The 17,084-nt window shown below is 46.9% G+C and overlaps 1 protein-coding gene across 1 annotated transcript in view; it reads left to right on the forward strand.

Moving 5' to 3' along the window:
* LOC147086910 (putative G protein-coupled receptor 139) overlaps window positions 1-16,778 on the forward strand; it is a 37,926-nt gene extending 21,148 nt beyond the window's left edge. Inside the window, exon 2 of the mRNA XM_085978157.1 lies at window positions 15,852-16,778. Within this exon, the coding sequence (XP_085834283.1) occupies window positions 15,852-16,753 (902 nt within the window). The 3' untranslated portion in view covers window positions 16,754-16,778. The remainder of the gene's footprint in view (window positions 1-15,851) is intronic.
* Window positions 16,779-17,084: the final 306 nt, after the last annotated feature.

Genomic DNA, 17,084 nt, shown 5'->3' on the forward strand with positions numbered 1-17,084 from the left:
TGCTAGCGCCTACAGGAATAGGAGGATAGAACAGATGAATCCGTGGCTGGAGAGGTGATGCAGGAGGAAGGGCTTTAGATTCCCGAGGCATTGGGATCCTTTCTGGGGAAGGTGGGAACTGTACAAGCTGGACGGGTTACAACTCAACGGAGACGGGACCAATATTCTCGCGGGGAGGTTTGCTAGTGCTGTTGGGGAGGGTTTAACCTAGCTTGGCAGGGGGGTGGGCACCAGCATATAGGAGTAGAAAAGAGGAATAAGGTGCATAAAGCAGTGAGTGTGTTTGTTAGTACAAGAAAAGAAAGTAGTGTTAGAGGCAGAAGTAGTATTATATTAGATAGGAACAGACTAAGAAAATTTACAATAAATCGAAAAATGGGTCTAGAATGCATGTACATAAACGCATAAGGTGTGGTGAATAAGTTTGGTGAGCTACAAGCCCAATTAGCAGTGTGGCAATATGATGTTGTGGCAATAACGCAAATGTGGCTTAAAAACGATGAGGACTGGGCACTTCATATTCAAGGGTACAAGGTGTTCAGAAAAGATAGAGAAATAAAAAAAGGGAGGTGGGGTGGCAGTGCCGATTAAGGAAGACATTGTAGTGTTGCAAAGGGAGGATGTTCTTGAGGGGACAAGGACAGAATCCATTTGGTTAGAGCTGAGGAGCAAAAAGTGTATGATCACGCTAGGGGGGGTATTCTATAGGCCTCCAAATAGTGAGAGGGAGGTAGAGGAGTGAATCTGCAGGGAAAGCACAGAGATATGCAAGAGCTAGTGCATGCTGATATTGGGGAGCTTTAATTACCCAAACATCGATTGGGATAATGCTAGGGTAAAGTGAAATGAGAGGGAGGATTTTCTGAAATGTGTTCAGGATAAATTCCTTGACCAGTATATTCTTGGCCCAACTAGAAAGGAGGCATTGCTGGATCTGGTGCTGGGGAAAGAGGTGGTCCAGCTCGACCAAGTGACTATGGGAGAACACTTTGGCACGTGTGATCATCGTATCATAAGAATTAGATTAGCAATGGAGAGGAGAAAGGAACAATCTAGAGTGGACTTTCTAAACTGGAATAGGGCTAACTTCAATGGGATGCGAAAGGATCTAGCCAGGGTAAAATGGAACCAAAGACTGAAAGGAAAAACTGTAACAGAACAATGGGTGATCTTTAAGGAGGAGATGTTCCAAGTACAGGCTAGGTACATTCCAATAAGAGGTAAGGGTAAGGGAACCAATGCAAGGGCTCTTTGGATGGCGAGGGAGACAGAGACGACGATGAAACAAAAAAGGAGGGTGTGTGATTCATGTCAGTTTAAATCTTCAAGGGAGAACCACACCAAATACGTTAAGTTGAGAGGGGAAGTGAAGATGAAAATAAAATTGGCAAAGAGGGAATATGAGAGTAGAATGGCAGTAAACATAAAAGGGAACCCAAAAATCTTCTGCTGGAATGAAAATAGCAAGCGGGTAGTAAGAGGCGGGGTGGGGCCAATTAAGGACAAAGAAGCTGATATATGCTTAGACACGCAGGGCAAGTCTAGAATACTCAATGGCCCAGAACTTGGTGTCGGGGGCTTGCCGCGCGTTCAAGCCCCCGGTGTGCACTTACCCGGTGCGCCGACATCTGAAACCTGGCCTGCAGTGGATTTCCTGTCAGTGGCCCGGTTCTGATGTCGGCGCGCTGTGCTAACCTGACCCAGCGGCGTAGTTAGTGCGATGTGCCGGCTGGGATCAGGTGAGCACTGTTCAGCCAATCAGGGGAGGGGAAACTTCATTCATAAGTTTGAGAGTAAGAACTGTCAAACTCATGAGAAGTACTGCACCCCAAAACACTACTTAAACTTTAAATACATTTTTTTAAACACCCCAATCATTAAATTAAGTATAAATAAGTTTTTAAAAATAATTTAAACAATAATTTTTTTTTTGAAAAAAATAAATTTTTAATAATAAGTGTCTAAAACTAAACTTACGTTATTGTAGATTCTTTAAAATAATAAACCTGTGGAAAAAAAATTCTAAATTGCACTAAAACACAACTTACCTGTAAAAATAAATACTTACATGTGCTTTTTACAAGCATAAAGAGCGGAGGCATTTACACATGCGCAAATTCCCCAAAACAGAGGAAATCCAAGACGCATGCGCTGCCCCCTACAGCGCACACACTAGCCTCTTCACCTCTTGGGTTAGAGGAGAGGAAATGCTGGTTTTCAGCGCATGCGCTGTGCATGCTGAAAACCGGCATTTCCTCCGGCCAGACGCGTGAGTACCCCTTCCGTACTCACGCGTTTGGGGAGGATTTACTGCCCCATTGAATACTTTGTATCGGTGTTTACAAAGGAGGTGGATGCCGTCAAAAAATCGGTAGTTGTGGAAAAGGTAGCAGCAACGGACGGGGTAAAAATAGATACACAGGATGTATTAGAAAGGCTGGGTTTGTTTAGTGTAGATAAGTCGACTGGTCCAGATGGCTTGCATCCCAGGTTGCTAAGGGAATTGGGGGATGAGATAACGGAAGGGCTTGCCATAATTTTCCAATCTTCCCTAGATGCGGGGGAGGTGCCCGAGGATTGGAAAGTGGCAAAAATGACACCACTGTTCAAGAAAGGGTGTAAGGACAGTCCTAGTAACTACAGGTCGGTCAGTTTAACAGCAGTGTTGGGTAAAGGTTTAGAAACAATAATCAAGAAAAAAATTAACGGGCATTTGGAGAGGTTTAAGCTAATTAAGGAAAGCCAACCCAGATTTGTGAAAGCCAGATCGTGTTTGACTAATCTAAATTAATTTTTTGACGAAGTAACAGGGAGGATTAATGAAAGGAATGCAATGGATGTTGTCTACATGGATTTTAGGAAGGCGTTTAACAACGTACCACATAGAAGGCTGGTTAACAAAATTAATTGAGGCTCTTGTAATAGAATGGTCAGTGGCAGCTTGGATAAGGAATTGGCTTAATGACAGAAAACAGCGTGTTGTGGTAAATGGCTGTTTTTAAGATTGGAGGATGGTAGCCAGTGGTGTTCCGCAAGGGCCAGTGCTGGGGTCACTGCACTGCTTTTTTTGATATACATAAATGACCTGGATATTGGAATATAGTGTTGAATTTCTAAATTTGCCAGTGACACCAAACTTGGGGGTGTGGCAAACAGTGAGGATGATATCAATCGGCTGCAACAGGACATAGAAAGGCTAGTAGTGTGGAAAGACAAGTGACAGATGGAATTTAATACAGAGAAGTGTGAGGTGATGGAGTTCGTTAGAACCAACAGGGAGAGGCAATATACACTTAATGAAACATAGACACATAGAAACATAGAAAAATAGAAGGTAGGAGCAGGAGTAGGCCATTCGGCCCTTCGAGCCTGCTCCGCCATTCAATGAGATCATGGCTGATCATCCAAATTCAGTACCCTGTCCCTGCCTTCTCCACATATCCCTTGATCCCTTTAGTCTTAAGAAATATATCCAACTCCTTCTTGAATATATTTAATGAACTGACCTCCACCGCCCTCTGTGGCAGAGAATTCCACAGGTTCACCACTCTCTGGGTGAAGAAATTCCTCCTCATTTCAGCCCTAAATGGCTTACCCCTTATCCTTAGAATATGACCCCTGGTTCTGGACTCCCCGGCCAGCAGACTCATCCTTCCTGCATCTAGTCTCTCCAGGCCTGACAGAATTTTATAGGTTTCGATGAGATCCCCTCTCAACCTTATAAACTCCAGTGAGTATAAGCCCAATCGACCCAATCTCTCACCATACGTCATTCCTGCCATCCCAGGTATCAGCCTGGTAAATATTCGCTGCACTCCTTCCATGGCAAGAACGTGCTTCCTCAGGTAAGGCGACCAAAACTGCACACAATACTCAAGGTGTGGTCTCACCAAGGCCCTGTACAACTGTAGCAAGACATCCTTGTTCCTGTACTCGAACCCTCTTGCTACGAAGGCCAACATACCATTTGCCTTCTTAACCACCTGCTGTACCTGCATGCTTATCTTCAGCGATTGCTGCACAAGGACATCCAGGTCTCTTAGCACTTCCCCTTCTCCCAATCTATTGCCATTCAAAAAATTATCTGCCATCCTGTTTTTGCCACCACAGTGGATAACCTCACATTTATCCACATTATAGTGCATTTGCCATGTTTCTGCCCAATCACCCAACCTGTCCAAATCGTCCTGCAGTTTCACGACATCCTCCTTACAGCATACCCTCCCACCCAGCTTTGTGTCGTCTGCAAATTTGGAGATATTACATCCAATTCCCTCGTCCAGATCATTAATATATATTGTGAACAGCTGGGGTCCTAGGACCGATCCTTGAGGTACCCAACTAGTCACTGCCTGCCACTCAGAAAATGACCCGTTTATTCCAACTCTTTGCTTTCTGTCCGCCAACCAGTTCTTTATCCAAGTCAATACCTTGCCCCCAATCCCATGTGCCTTAATTTTGCACGCTAATCTCTTATGCGGGACCTTATCGAAAGCCTTCTGAAAGTCCAAGTACACGACATCCACTGGTTCTCCCTGATCTATTTTACCAGTTACATCCTCAAAAAATTCCAGTAGATTAGTCAAGCATGATTTACCTTTTGTAAATCCATGTTAACTTTGTCCGATCCTGTCACTGCTTTCCAAGTGCTCTGCTATTACATCTTTTATAATGGACTCCAGCATTTTCCCCACTACTGATGTCAGGCTTACTGGTCTATAACTCGCCACTTTTTCTCTACCACCTTTTTTGAATAGTAGGGTAACATTAGCTACCCTTCACTCCATGGGTACTGTTCCAGAGTCTATCGAGTTCTGGAAGATGACCAGCAGTGCATCTACTATTTCTAGGATCACTTCCTTAAGTACCCTGGGATATAGATTATCAGGCCCTGGGGATTTATCGGCATTCAGTCCATCAATTTTCCTAACACCATTTCCCTACAAATACTGATTTCTTTCAGTTCCACTCTTTCATCAGACCCGATGTTCCCCGGCATCTCTGGGAGGTTATTTGTGTCCTCCTTTGTGAAGACAGAACCAAAATATATATTTAGTTGGTCTGCCATTTCTTTGTTCCACATTATAAATTCCCCTGATTCTGACTGCAAGTGACCTACGCTTGACATCACCAATCTTTTTCTCTTCACATATCTGTAAAAGCTTTTACAGTCAGTTTTTAAGTTCCCTGCAAGCTTACTCTCATATTCTATTTTCCCTTTCTTAATTAATACCTTTGTCCTCCTTTGTTGAATTCTAAACTGCTCCCAATCCTCAGGATTATTGCTTTTTCTGGCCAATTCATATGTCCTCTCCTTCGATCTTATGCTATCCCTAATTTCCCTCGTTAGCCACGGTTGAGTCACCTTTTTTGTTTTATTTTTATGCCAAACTGGGATGAACAAATTCTGTAGCTCATCCATTCGGTCTTTGAATGTTTGCCATTGCCTCTCCACCGTCAACCCTTTGAGTGCCATTCCCCAATCAATCCTACCCAACTCGCTCCTCAGACCATCGTAGTTTCCTTTATTTAAATTGAGGACCCTAGTCTCTGAGTCAACTACTTCATTCTCCATCTTAATGAAGAATTCGGTCATATTATGATCGCTCCGACCCAAGGGGCCTCGTACAACAAGATTGCTAATTAATCCTTTCTCATTACATAATACCCAATCTAAGGTGGCCTGATTTCTGGTTGGTTCCTCGACATATTGGTCTAGGAAACCATCCCGTAAACACTCCAGGTATTCCTCCTCCACATTATTTTAACTAATTTGGTTGGACCAATCTATATGCAGATTAAAGTCACCCATGATGACTCCTGAGCCCTTATTGCACGCTTCTTTAATTTCCCTTTTAATGCCATCCCCAACCTCCGCCTTTCTGTTTGGAGGTCTATATACCACCCCCACTAACGTTTTTTCCCCTTAGTATTTCTCAATTCTACCCATACAGATTCCACATCATCAGAGCTAATATCCTTCATTACAATTGTGTTAATCCCTTCTTTAACCAGTAATGCTACACCACCTCCCTTACCTTTTTGCCTATCTTTCCTGAATATCGAATACCCCTGGAAGTTGAGTTCCCAGTCTTGGCCATCCTTGAGGCACGTTTCTGTAATCACAACCAAATCATATTCGTTGACCTCTTTTTGCGCAGCCAATTCATCCACCTTATTACAAGTGCTCCTCGCATTAAGACACAAACACTTCAGGCTTGTTTTTTTTAACGCTCTTAGACCTATTAGAATTATTATTTACTGTGGCCACGTTTGATTTAAACCGTTGATTTCTCTGACTGCCACTTTTGTTTTTCTCCTTCCTATCTTTTGCTTTTATCCTTGTTTCCCTTTCCTCTGCCTCCCTGCTCAGGTTCCCAACCCCCTGCCATTTTAGTTTAAACCCTCCCCCACAGCACTAGCAAACACTCCGCCTAGGACATCATCCAGCCCTGCCCAGGTGCAAACCATCCGGTTTGAACTGGTCCCACCTCCCACAGAACCGGTTCCAATGTCCCAGGAACTTGAATCCCTTCCCCTGGCACCATTCCTCGAGCCACATATTCATCTGAAGTATCCTTCTATTTCTACACTGACTAGCACGTGGCACTGGTAGCAATCCCGAGATTACTACCTTTGAGGTCCTGTTTTATAATTTATCTCCTAACTCCCTATATTCCACTTTTAGGGCCTCATCCTGCTTTTTACCTATATCGTTGGTGCCTATATGCACCACGACAACTGGCTGTTCACCCTCCCCTTCCAAGATGTTCTGCAGCCGTTCGGAGACATCCTTGACCCTTGCACCAGGGAGGCAACACACCATCCTGGAATCTCGTTTGCAGCCGCAGAAATGCCTATCTATTCCCCTTGCAATAGAATCCCCTATTACTATAGCTCTACCCCTTTTTCCTCCCGTGCTGTGCAGCAGAGCCACCCCTGGTGCTAGGAAGTTGGCTGCTCTTGCCTTCCTCTGATAAGCAATCCCCCCCTACAGTACTCAAAGTGGTGTACCTGTTGGAGAGGGGGATGGCCACAGGGTCCACTGCACTAACTGCCTGCACCTATTACTCTGCCTGTTGGTCACTCATTCCCCTAGGAAAATGATGTCATGGCGATAATAGAGACCTGGCTCTAAAAAGGGCAGGATTGGATACTAAATATTCCTGGATATACGATGTTCGAGAAAGATAGTGCAGGAAAGAAAGAAGATTGGGTAGCAGTACTGATTAAGGAGCAAATTACAGAGCTAGAGAGTGAGGATGTCTAGGAGGGTCAAGGACAGAATCTATTTGGTTAGAGTTAAGAAACAATAGAGGTGCCATTACACGACTAGTTTATTCTGTAGGCCACCAACTAGTGGGAAGAATACAAAGGAGAAAATGTGCAGGGAAATTACAGGGAGGTGGAAGAAATGTAGAGTAGTAATAATGTGGGACTTCAATTAACCTAATATAGACTGGGTTAGTAAAAGTATAAAGGGCAGACAAGGGGAAGACTTTCTGAAGTGAGTTCAAGAGGATTTTCGAGATTGGTGCATTTCTGGTCCAAAGAGGAAGGACGCATTGCTGGATCTGGTTCTGGGGAATGAGGTGTGTCAGGTGGAGCAAGTTTCAGTAAGGGAACATTTAGGGAACAGCGATCAGAGCATCATTAGCTTTAGATTAGCTATGGAAAAGGACAGGGAACAATCTATAGTAAAAAATACTTAAATGGAGGAGTGCCAGTTTCAGTGGGTTGAGAACGGAGCTGGTAAATTGGAAACAAAGATTAACAGGAAAAACTGTAATTGAACAATGGGCTGCCTTTATAGAAGCGATGATTCGGGTACAATCGAGGTACATTCCCACGAGGGGGAAAGGTAGGGCAAACAAAGCCGGAGCACCCCGGATGACGAAAAAGATAGTGAGTAAGATGACACAGACAAAGGGGGAGTATGACAGATGTCTGGTTGAGAATACAAGTGAGAAACAGGCTGAACATAGAAAGTTCAGAGATGAAGTCAAAAAGGAAATAAGAGTGGCAAAGAGAGAGTTTGAGGATGGATTGGCAGCTAACAGAAAATGGAATCTAAAAGTCTTCTATATGCATATAAATAGTAAATGGGTAGGAAAAGGAGGGGCGGGGCCGAAAAGGGACCAAACAGGAGAACTAGGAGTGGAAGCAGAGGGCCTGGCTGATATATTACATTAATACTTTGCATCTGTCTTCAACAAGGAAGAAGCTGCTGCCAAAGCCATAGTGAAAGAGGAGGTAGTTTAGATATTGGATGGGCTAAAAATTGATAAATGCGAGGAACATAAAGTCCTGCTGTACTGAAAGTAGATCAGTCACTAGGAGCGGATGGGATGCATCCTAGGATGCTGAGGGAGGTAAGGGTATAAATTGCGGAGGTACTGGCCATAATCTTCCAGCTCTCCTTAGATACGGTGTGGTGCTAGAGAACTGGAGAACTGCAAATGTTATACCCTAGTTCAAAAACGGGCGCAAGGATAAATCCAGCAACTTTGGTGGCGGGGTTGCTTTTAGAAACGATGATCAAGGATAAAATTAGCAGTCACTTGGTTAAGTTTAGATTAATTAAGGAAAGCATGCATGGATCTGTCAAAGGCAAATCGTGCTTAACTAGTGTTTTGGGTGCGGTAGTGGACCCAAATGCAGACAGACAGCCAGAGATTTGAGATGGAGTAAAACTCAAAAGATGCTTTACTAGACGGCTCTTCAAATGCAGGACATACAAAGAATTCTTCAAACAAAAGATCAAAGTAACAATTCAAAGAAACAAAAGCGAGTATACCAAACGCAGAGCAAGGACTATGAACTAACCTGTGACTTGCAGGCATGAGAACTCAAGACTGTGTGACTGGGGCTGGAAATAGTCAGCTTAAATAACAGGCCTGATTACTCTGATGAGTAAATTACTCTAATGAGACACAGGTGAGGAGAGAGCTACAGAGACATGGCAGCAGTGTACTGAGGCATCCTAACAGCCCTCTGGCGTCCAGCAGAGGAACGTGTAGCTGGGACCCTGACAGAACCCACCCCCCCCTAGGGACGGCACCTGATGTACCCGCAGTAGCCTCTGGCTGGCGCCGGTGGAACTCCCAGATAAGCCCAGGATCCAGGATGTCACGAGCCGGAACCCAGGAGCGCTCCTCTGGACTGTAACCCTCCTAGTCCACCAAATACTGGAGACTCCGCAGACCAGGCGGGAGCGAAGGGGACGGCTGACAGTGTAGGCGGGCTGGCCCCTTACTAGTCGAGGGGCTGGAGGTGGTCTGGTGGCTGGGGATAGGGGACTGGTCTGCACAGGTTTGAGACAGGAGACATGGAAGGATGGATGGATCCTCATGGATCGAGGCAACAGGAGACGGTAGGTAACTGGGTTTATCTTCCGGAGTATCTTGAATGGACTGACGAAGCGAGGAGCCAATTTGCGGGACTCGACCCGCAGGGTAAGGTCCCGGGTGGAGAGCCAAACCATTGGCCCAGGCCGGAGCAAAGGGGCAGGATTGCATCATCGGTTGGCCTGGATCCTCTGTCGACTTGATGCCAGTTGCAGCGCAGGACGGGCCTTTCTCCAGGTCCACTGGCAGCACCGGACGAACGACTCTGCCGACGGTACCCCCACCTCAGGTTCCTGCTTGGGGAACAACAGAGGTCGGTAACTGAACTGACACTCGAACGGTGACATCCCAATGGAGGAGTTCTGTAATGTGTTGTGAGCATATTCCACCCAAATGAAGTGTTTGCTCCAAGTAGAGGGGTTGGAGGAGGCAAGGCAGCGCAGAGTCATCTCCAGGTCCTGATTCATCCTCTCGGTCTGCCCATTGGACTGGGGATGATAACCCAAGGAGAGGCTGACCGCCGCACCCAGGAGACGACAGGAAGCCTTCCAGAACCGGGAGGTGAACTGGGGACAATGGTCTGACACTATGTCTAGGGGGTGGCCGTGTAGGCGGAAGACATGCTGCACCATGAGTTCTGCAGTTTCTCGGGCGGAAGGCAGCCTGGGCAGGGGGATGAACTGGCAGGCTTTGGAGAACCGGTCGACAACAACTAGGATGGCAATGTTACCCTGGGACGGTGGCAGATTGGTGACAAAGTCCAGGGAAAGGTGGGACCAAGGATGGTTTGGAATGGGGAGTGGGTGAAGGAGGCCATGTGGTCGTGTCCTGGGGTTCTTCTGCTGGGCACAGGTGCTGCAAGCTAAGACAAATGACCGGACATCCCTCTTGATCGACGGCCACCAGAATCTACTGTGGATAAACTGGAGCATCCGGGCGACCCCTGGATGCCCAGTCAGCCGGGACGAATGTCCCCACTGCAGGACTTGGGATTGGACTGTTGTGGGAACAAACAGTCGATTCAGGGGTCCGCCGCCTGAATCGGCCTCCCGCCGTTGTGCCTCTCGAATGGTTGTGTCGATGCCCCAGCGAACCGGAGCCAAAATCCTGGAGCTCGGAAGGATGGGTGTCAGTGTTTCACTTATATCCGGGGGGTCGAATTGCCGGGATAGCGTGTCAGCTTTCAGGTTTTTGGACCCGGGGCGGTAAGAGAGGATGAAGTTGATCCGAGTGAAGAAGAGCACCCACCGGGCCTGGCGAGAATTGAGGCGTTTGGCGTCCTGGAAGTAGGCGAGGTTCTTGTGGTCAGTCCAGACCACGAATGGATGTTTGGCCCGCTCTAGCCAGTGCCTCCATTCCTCCAACGCCAACTTGACAGCAAGCAGTTCTCTGGTCCCGATGTCATAGTTGTGCTCTGCAGGCAAGAGCCGCCTGGAGAAGAAGGCACACGGGTGGAGTTTCTGGTCTGTGACAGAACGTAGGGACAGGACGGCCCCTACTCCAATTACAGAGGCATCCACCTCGACCCTGAAGGGAAGAGATGCATCGGGGAGGGCCAGAACGGGAGCCGTCGTGAAGCGCCGGTGGAGTTCTTTGAATGCTTTCTCCTCCACGGGTGACCAGTGAAAAAGGGTGGATGTTGTCTTGGTTAAAGCCGAGAGGGGTGCCGCTATGGAGCTGAAGTTTCTGATGAACCTTCTGTCGAAGTTGGCCAAGCCGAGCAAGCGTTGGACCTGTTTGACTGAAGTGGGTGTTGGCCACTCACGGACGGCCTGGGTCTTGTCTGGGTCCATCTGGATGCTGCCATTGGTGATGGCGAAGCCCAGGAAGGAGACAGTGGGGACATGGAACTCACATTTTTCGAGCTTGACATAAAGGTGGTTTTTAAGAAGCCGGTGCAGTACCTCTCAGACATGCTGAACATGTTCTTGGGGGGAGCTCGAAAAGATGAGAATGTCGTCGAGGTAGACAAAGACGAACCGGTTAAGCAGATCACGGAGAACGTCGTTAATCAGGGCTTGAAAGACCGCGGGTGCATTGGCCAGACCGAATGGCATTACTAATTACTCATAATGGCCAGTAGGGGTGTTGAAAGCTGTTTCCACTCGTCTCCCTCCCTTATGCGGACCAGATTGTAGGCATTGCGAAGATCCAGCTTGGTAAAGGTTTGGCCCACTGCATGAGCTCGAACACCGTGGACATAAGAGGAAGGGGATAGCGGTTCTTCACAGTGACCCGGTTGAGGCCGCGGTAATCAATGTATGAGTGGAGACCCCCATCCTTTTTTACTGCAAAGAAGAAGCCTGCCCCGGCAGGAGAGGTGGAAGGATGGATAGCACCAGTGGCGAGGGCGTCACGGATATACTCCTCCATGGCAGCGATCTCAGGAGCGGAGAGAGAAAAGAGGCGACCCGGAGGAGGACAAGTGCCTGGTAGCAAGTCGATGGCACAGTCATACGGGCGGTGAGGAGGAAGGGAGATGGCCTGTCTCGTACTGAAGACCTCTATAAGGTCAGTAAAGGCAGCTGGGACTCGAGAAGGATCGGGGAAACTGAAAGCTCGGGAGAATCAAGAAGTGGCATTGAGAACAGGCAGGTGGCATGGCAGGTAGGACCCCATTCCATGAGCACCCCGGTAAACCAGTTGATATGTGGATTATGGAGAGACAACCTGGGAAAGCCCAGGACCAGAGGAAACTCGGGAGAATGAATGAGGTGGAGCTGGATTGTCTCTTGGTGGTGCTTCTCCACAAATAGCCACAGGGGGTCAGTAATTCGGTGGACGTTACCAGAGCCAAGGGGTCTACCATCAAGGGCAGTAATTGTAAGAGGATGGTCGAGGTCGACCGTCGGGATCTTGAGCTGTCTAGCGAAGTTGAGTTCCATGAAATTCCCTACCGCTCTGGAATCCAAGAAAGCACGGAGGGTGTGTTGCTGATTACCCCAGGAGAGGAAAGAGTAGAGACGGAGACCGGAAGAAGCAGATTCGGGAGTGGTGTTTTCACTCATCACAGTTCTCCCACTGCTGGACAAGTCCTGGCTTTTCCCGCCAACTTGGGACAGGAATCGCGGAAGTGCCCGAATTCCCCACAGTAAAGGCAGCGACTCTCGCGCATTCGTCGCTCCCGTTCAGATTGGGAGAGTCGAGTTCTGCCCAGCTGCATGGGCTCCTCCACGGCGGTAGGTGGCGTTGGGCTCGGGGGTGCTGCATTTGGGTCTGGGGGTGAGAGAAACGGACGGCGGCATTCTCTTCGCTGCCCGCGGAGTCGATTGTCAATCCGAATGGCCACATCGATAAGAGCCTCGAAATTGTTGATAGATCTGTGAGAGGCCAGTTCATCTTTGACCTCCTCCGAAAGTCCGTGAAAAAAAGTGGCGATGAGTGCCTCCATATTCCAAAGACTTTCAGTGGCGAGAGTACGGAATTCTATGGCGTAGTCCGATAAACAATGATTCCCCTGATGGAGATGGAGCAGTCTATTGGCCGCCTCTCGCCGCTAACTGGATGGTTGAAGACTCGCCTCATCTCCTTGGTGAACATCCGACAGTTGGAGCAGGCAGGGGTTTGTCGCTCCCACATGACCGTGGCCCAAGCGAGGGCTCTCCCAGTGAGCAGGGAGATGATGTACGCGACCCTAGAATGATCGGAGGGGAATCTGGAAGGCTGGAGCTCGAATGGCAGTGAACACTGTATGAGGAAGACGCGACACTTGCCCGGGTGACTGTTGTATCGTTCGGGAGCTGGAAGGTCTGGATCCTTGTCTTGTCGAGGATTAGATGCTGATGGTTGTGCGGAACCCGACTGCTGGCCGTGCCTGACAGCCTCGGTTAGGGAATGCAGGCTGTCACGAATCTCCTGCAGCAGTTGGTCATGCCTCCCGACCATGGCACCCTGGCTCATCAGGGCAGAGTGCAGTTGATTAATGTCCTCCCTTGGTTTGCTGGTTTCTGCTGGGTCCATGTTGATGACTCAGTCTTGCTGTTACGGGTGCGGTAGTGGACCCAAATGCAGACAGACAGCCAGAGACTTGAGATGGAGTAAAACTCAAAAGATGCTTTACTAGAAGGCTCTTCAAATATAGGACATACAGAGAATTCTTCAAACAAAAGATCAAAGTAACAATGCAAAGAAACAAAAGCGAGTATACCAAACGCAGGGCAAGGATGATAAACTAACCTGTGACTTGCAGGCATGAGAACTCAAGACTGAGTGACAGCGGCTTGAAATAGTCAGCTTAAAAAACAGGCCTGATTACTTTAATGAGACAATTACTCTAATGAGACACAGGTGAGGAGAGAGCTCCAGAGACATGGCAGCAGTGTACTGAGGCATCCTAAACCGCCCTCTGGTGGCCAGCAGAGGAAAGTGTAGCTGGGACCCTGACAACTAGATTGATGGATTTTTTTGAGGCGGTAACAGAGAGGGTTGATGAGGGTAATGCGAGTGATGTTGTGTACATGGACTTCCAAAAGGCATTCGACAGCACGGGATCTATGGGATGATGGCTTCTTTCTGTGCTGTAACCATTCTATGATTCCATGTTTTATATTTTCCTTTTTCGGTCACTTTCTCGCCTTTTATTCATAGATTTAGATCAATCCAGGGAGAGAAACTCCGTTCTCCCTGTTCTATCATCCGTATTTTTGGACTCTACAGGAATCATGGGATATGGTGATGTGGAGGGGGTGGGGTGACATTTAGATTTCATGCCGAAGATTAGCCATGATCTTATTGATTGGCCGAGCAAGCTCGAAGGGCCGTGTGGCCTTCTATGCTCTTAATTCTTATGGTTTTTGTTTATGGGCGGGTGAGATATTGCGCATTTGCTCATTATCCAGCTATTAATTCTGTAGATCATGTTTAACTGTATTTCTCTCTTTGTCATTCGCCATCCCATCCCATCCCCGCTTCGGTCAGCTATTGATTCTGAAGGTGATATCGTGTTACCAAGATTCTAATCTTTTATATTCAACTCAAGCAAATTTATTGTCCGTGACTCTTTATTTAACGATATTCAGTCTAGTATCTACCCTGAACATTTGTAACAGATCAGAAGAATGTTGTCTTGGTTTAGGAGACACTTCACCGAATGGCGAATGTTCATCGACCTGAAACGTTAACTCTCTTTTTCTCTCCACAGACGATACCTGACCCGCTGAATATTTCCGACATTTACTGTTCTCATTTCAGATTTCCAGTATCCACAGTATTTTGCTTTTGTTTTCACCTAATGCTCGTTATGGTTACTTACAGAATCACAGGAACAAATCCTGGCAGATCATAAACACATCATTAAATGCCTGAAATATCCGCTAATCATTCAGTTCCAGCCAGTTTCCCACCATCTGCAGTTCTGCATTAGTGGCGCTGCTGCTGGTGGTTGAAGTAGGAATACAAGGCTAATTTACATTCTCACAAAATGCTCATTCAGACAGATTCAATACATTTATTTCCAATCTTGGTTCTGACTTTACAATTGTATCCCATACCCGTCTGTCACAGTTCAGTGGATCTCTCAGTGAGACCCAGCCCCCTGCTGTACTTCAGGATAATTAATCCCAGCTGATTGTGACTGAAGTACTGAGGATACAAAATCCTTTGATATCTTTTTGTCTAATATTTTCTGCACAAGTTGGAAACCAACAGTTGAAAAAGTACAAGGATAAATCTCTTCCATTTGTGTTCAGGTAATTTACAAAAGCTTTTGGCGGCACTTTGCCTGTGGGATCAGTCATCTAATTCTGATGCTGATAAATGCATTTAGTGGGACATTACCTGGTGATGGATAGCTATTTACTTTAATTCAGCGTCCATTATTTGCAATGTTACTTGGCCAATATTCATTTCAATGAGGTACAATTTATGTGTTTCAACAAAAAAGAAAACTCAATTTTCAAAACACTTCTGAAAGCCCAGTTATCTTTATAACTGCAGTGCACTTGTATTTATTATTTTAGCATTGTCCTATTACACCCGTACATTTTAAATACAATTGACTGTAATTATTGCCATCGTTGCAGTTTCTGGGTTTTGCTGTTGCATTCATTTTCAGTTCTAGATATAATGGATATTCTAACCAGGAGCAGGAGTACAAGCGGGATTTCCCCCCTCCCTAACACAGGGGCACAGAAGTTAATTTCCCCGGTCCAAATGCTGACTGATCCCGGGGCACGAAGGCATCCTGAGAGGTTCTGTTCCGTTGTGTCCCTGATACCTCGGACGGTGCTTTTGTCTGCTTGTCTAAATATAGATCGATCATTTAATCACTCATTGATCAAACATCTTTTAATTTAATGATATATTTATTCCCATTTCATTTATTGATTCCACAATGTATTCCGATTATTCTTACAATGAACCCTGTACTCAGCTCCACATGTAAAAGAATTAGAATATATCATTGAATTTCGCCAATGAATTGCATATTTCACCCCGAATTCCATCAAATTGCAATTTTTTCCCCAGCCTGATGTATAATTTCCCTGTTATTTCCCTTGCTCACAGTGAACCTAGTGACGATTGTGATCCTGTCTCGGGGAAAGTGCGGTCTCTCCAAATGTGTCACTCGCTACTTGGTGGCCATGGCAGCAGCGGATCTACTGGTCATTATATTGGACCTGATATTGAGGCACATTCCGATTGTTTATTGGGTACACTTTGATTTCGTGCGGTCCATCCCCGTGTGTAATATCCACGCCGTTCTGCTTTATGCAGCCACAGACTGTTCTGTCTGGTTCACCGTCACTTTCACCTTCGATCGATTTGTGGCCATTTGTTGGCAGAAGCTGAAAACTAAATATTGCACCGAGAAAACGGCGGCTGTGGTTCTGGGAACAGTGACTGTGCTGAGCGGTTTAAAGAACATTTTCTGGTATTTTATGTTCACAGATCAATATTACCTTGCGAATCTCCCCTGGTTTTGTGCTGCAACACTGGGTGTTTTGCAATCTCGGATCTGGGCAGTAATCGAGTTCCTTCATTATGTTCTCACCCCGGGGGTCCCATTTGTTCTAATTCTGCTACTCAATGCTGTCACGGTCAGACACATTTTAGTGGCCAGCAGAGCCCGCAGGAGACTCCGGGGTCCCAGCAGTGGGGAGAGTCCCAGAGACCCAGAGATGGAGAGCCGCAGGAAATCGATCATTTTACTATTTGTTATCTCGGGCAATTTCATCCTTTTATGGGCAGTGTTTATGGTTTATTTTATATGGTACCGGATGAGGTATTTGCGGTATGGCTCCGTATATCTACCATATTATGTAAGGGAAGTGGGATTCGGGCTGCAGCTGCTGAGTTGCTGCACAAACACTGGGATTTATGCCGTGACCCAGACTAAGTTCAGAGAGCAGTTGAAGAATGTGGGGAAATATCCCTTTACTCGGTTTGTAAAATTCATTAAAGGATGAGAAGAAGCGGAGACTTTGCAGCCTGAGAGCTCCCTGGGTCTGATATTCTGCTGAGCCACTCGCTCCCGGGCCGCCACGGGGCCGGTAATTGGGGATATTCACATGTTCACTCACAACCTGCCTACACTGGGCTCCCTGGGGATGATATTGTGGTGAACCACGCTCACGCAGGCCACCGTCCCATGGGGCCGGTGATCGGAGACATTCACACACTCACTCACAGACTGTCTACACGGAGCTCCATGGGCCTGATATTGTGGTGAGCCGCTCTCCCCCAGGCCGTGGGGCCGGTGATCGGAGACATTCACACACTCACTCACACAATGTCTAC

This window comes from Somniosus microcephalus, unplaced genomic scaffold (genome assembly GCF_052327205.1).
Source record: "Somniosus microcephalus isolate GS21.2 unplaced genomic scaffold, FLI_Smic_1.0 unresolved_chr6, whole genome shotgun sequence".
Classification (NCBI taxonomy): domain Eukaryota; kingdom Metazoa; phylum Chordata; class Chondrichthyes; order Squaliformes; family Somniosidae; genus Somniosus; species Somniosus microcephalus.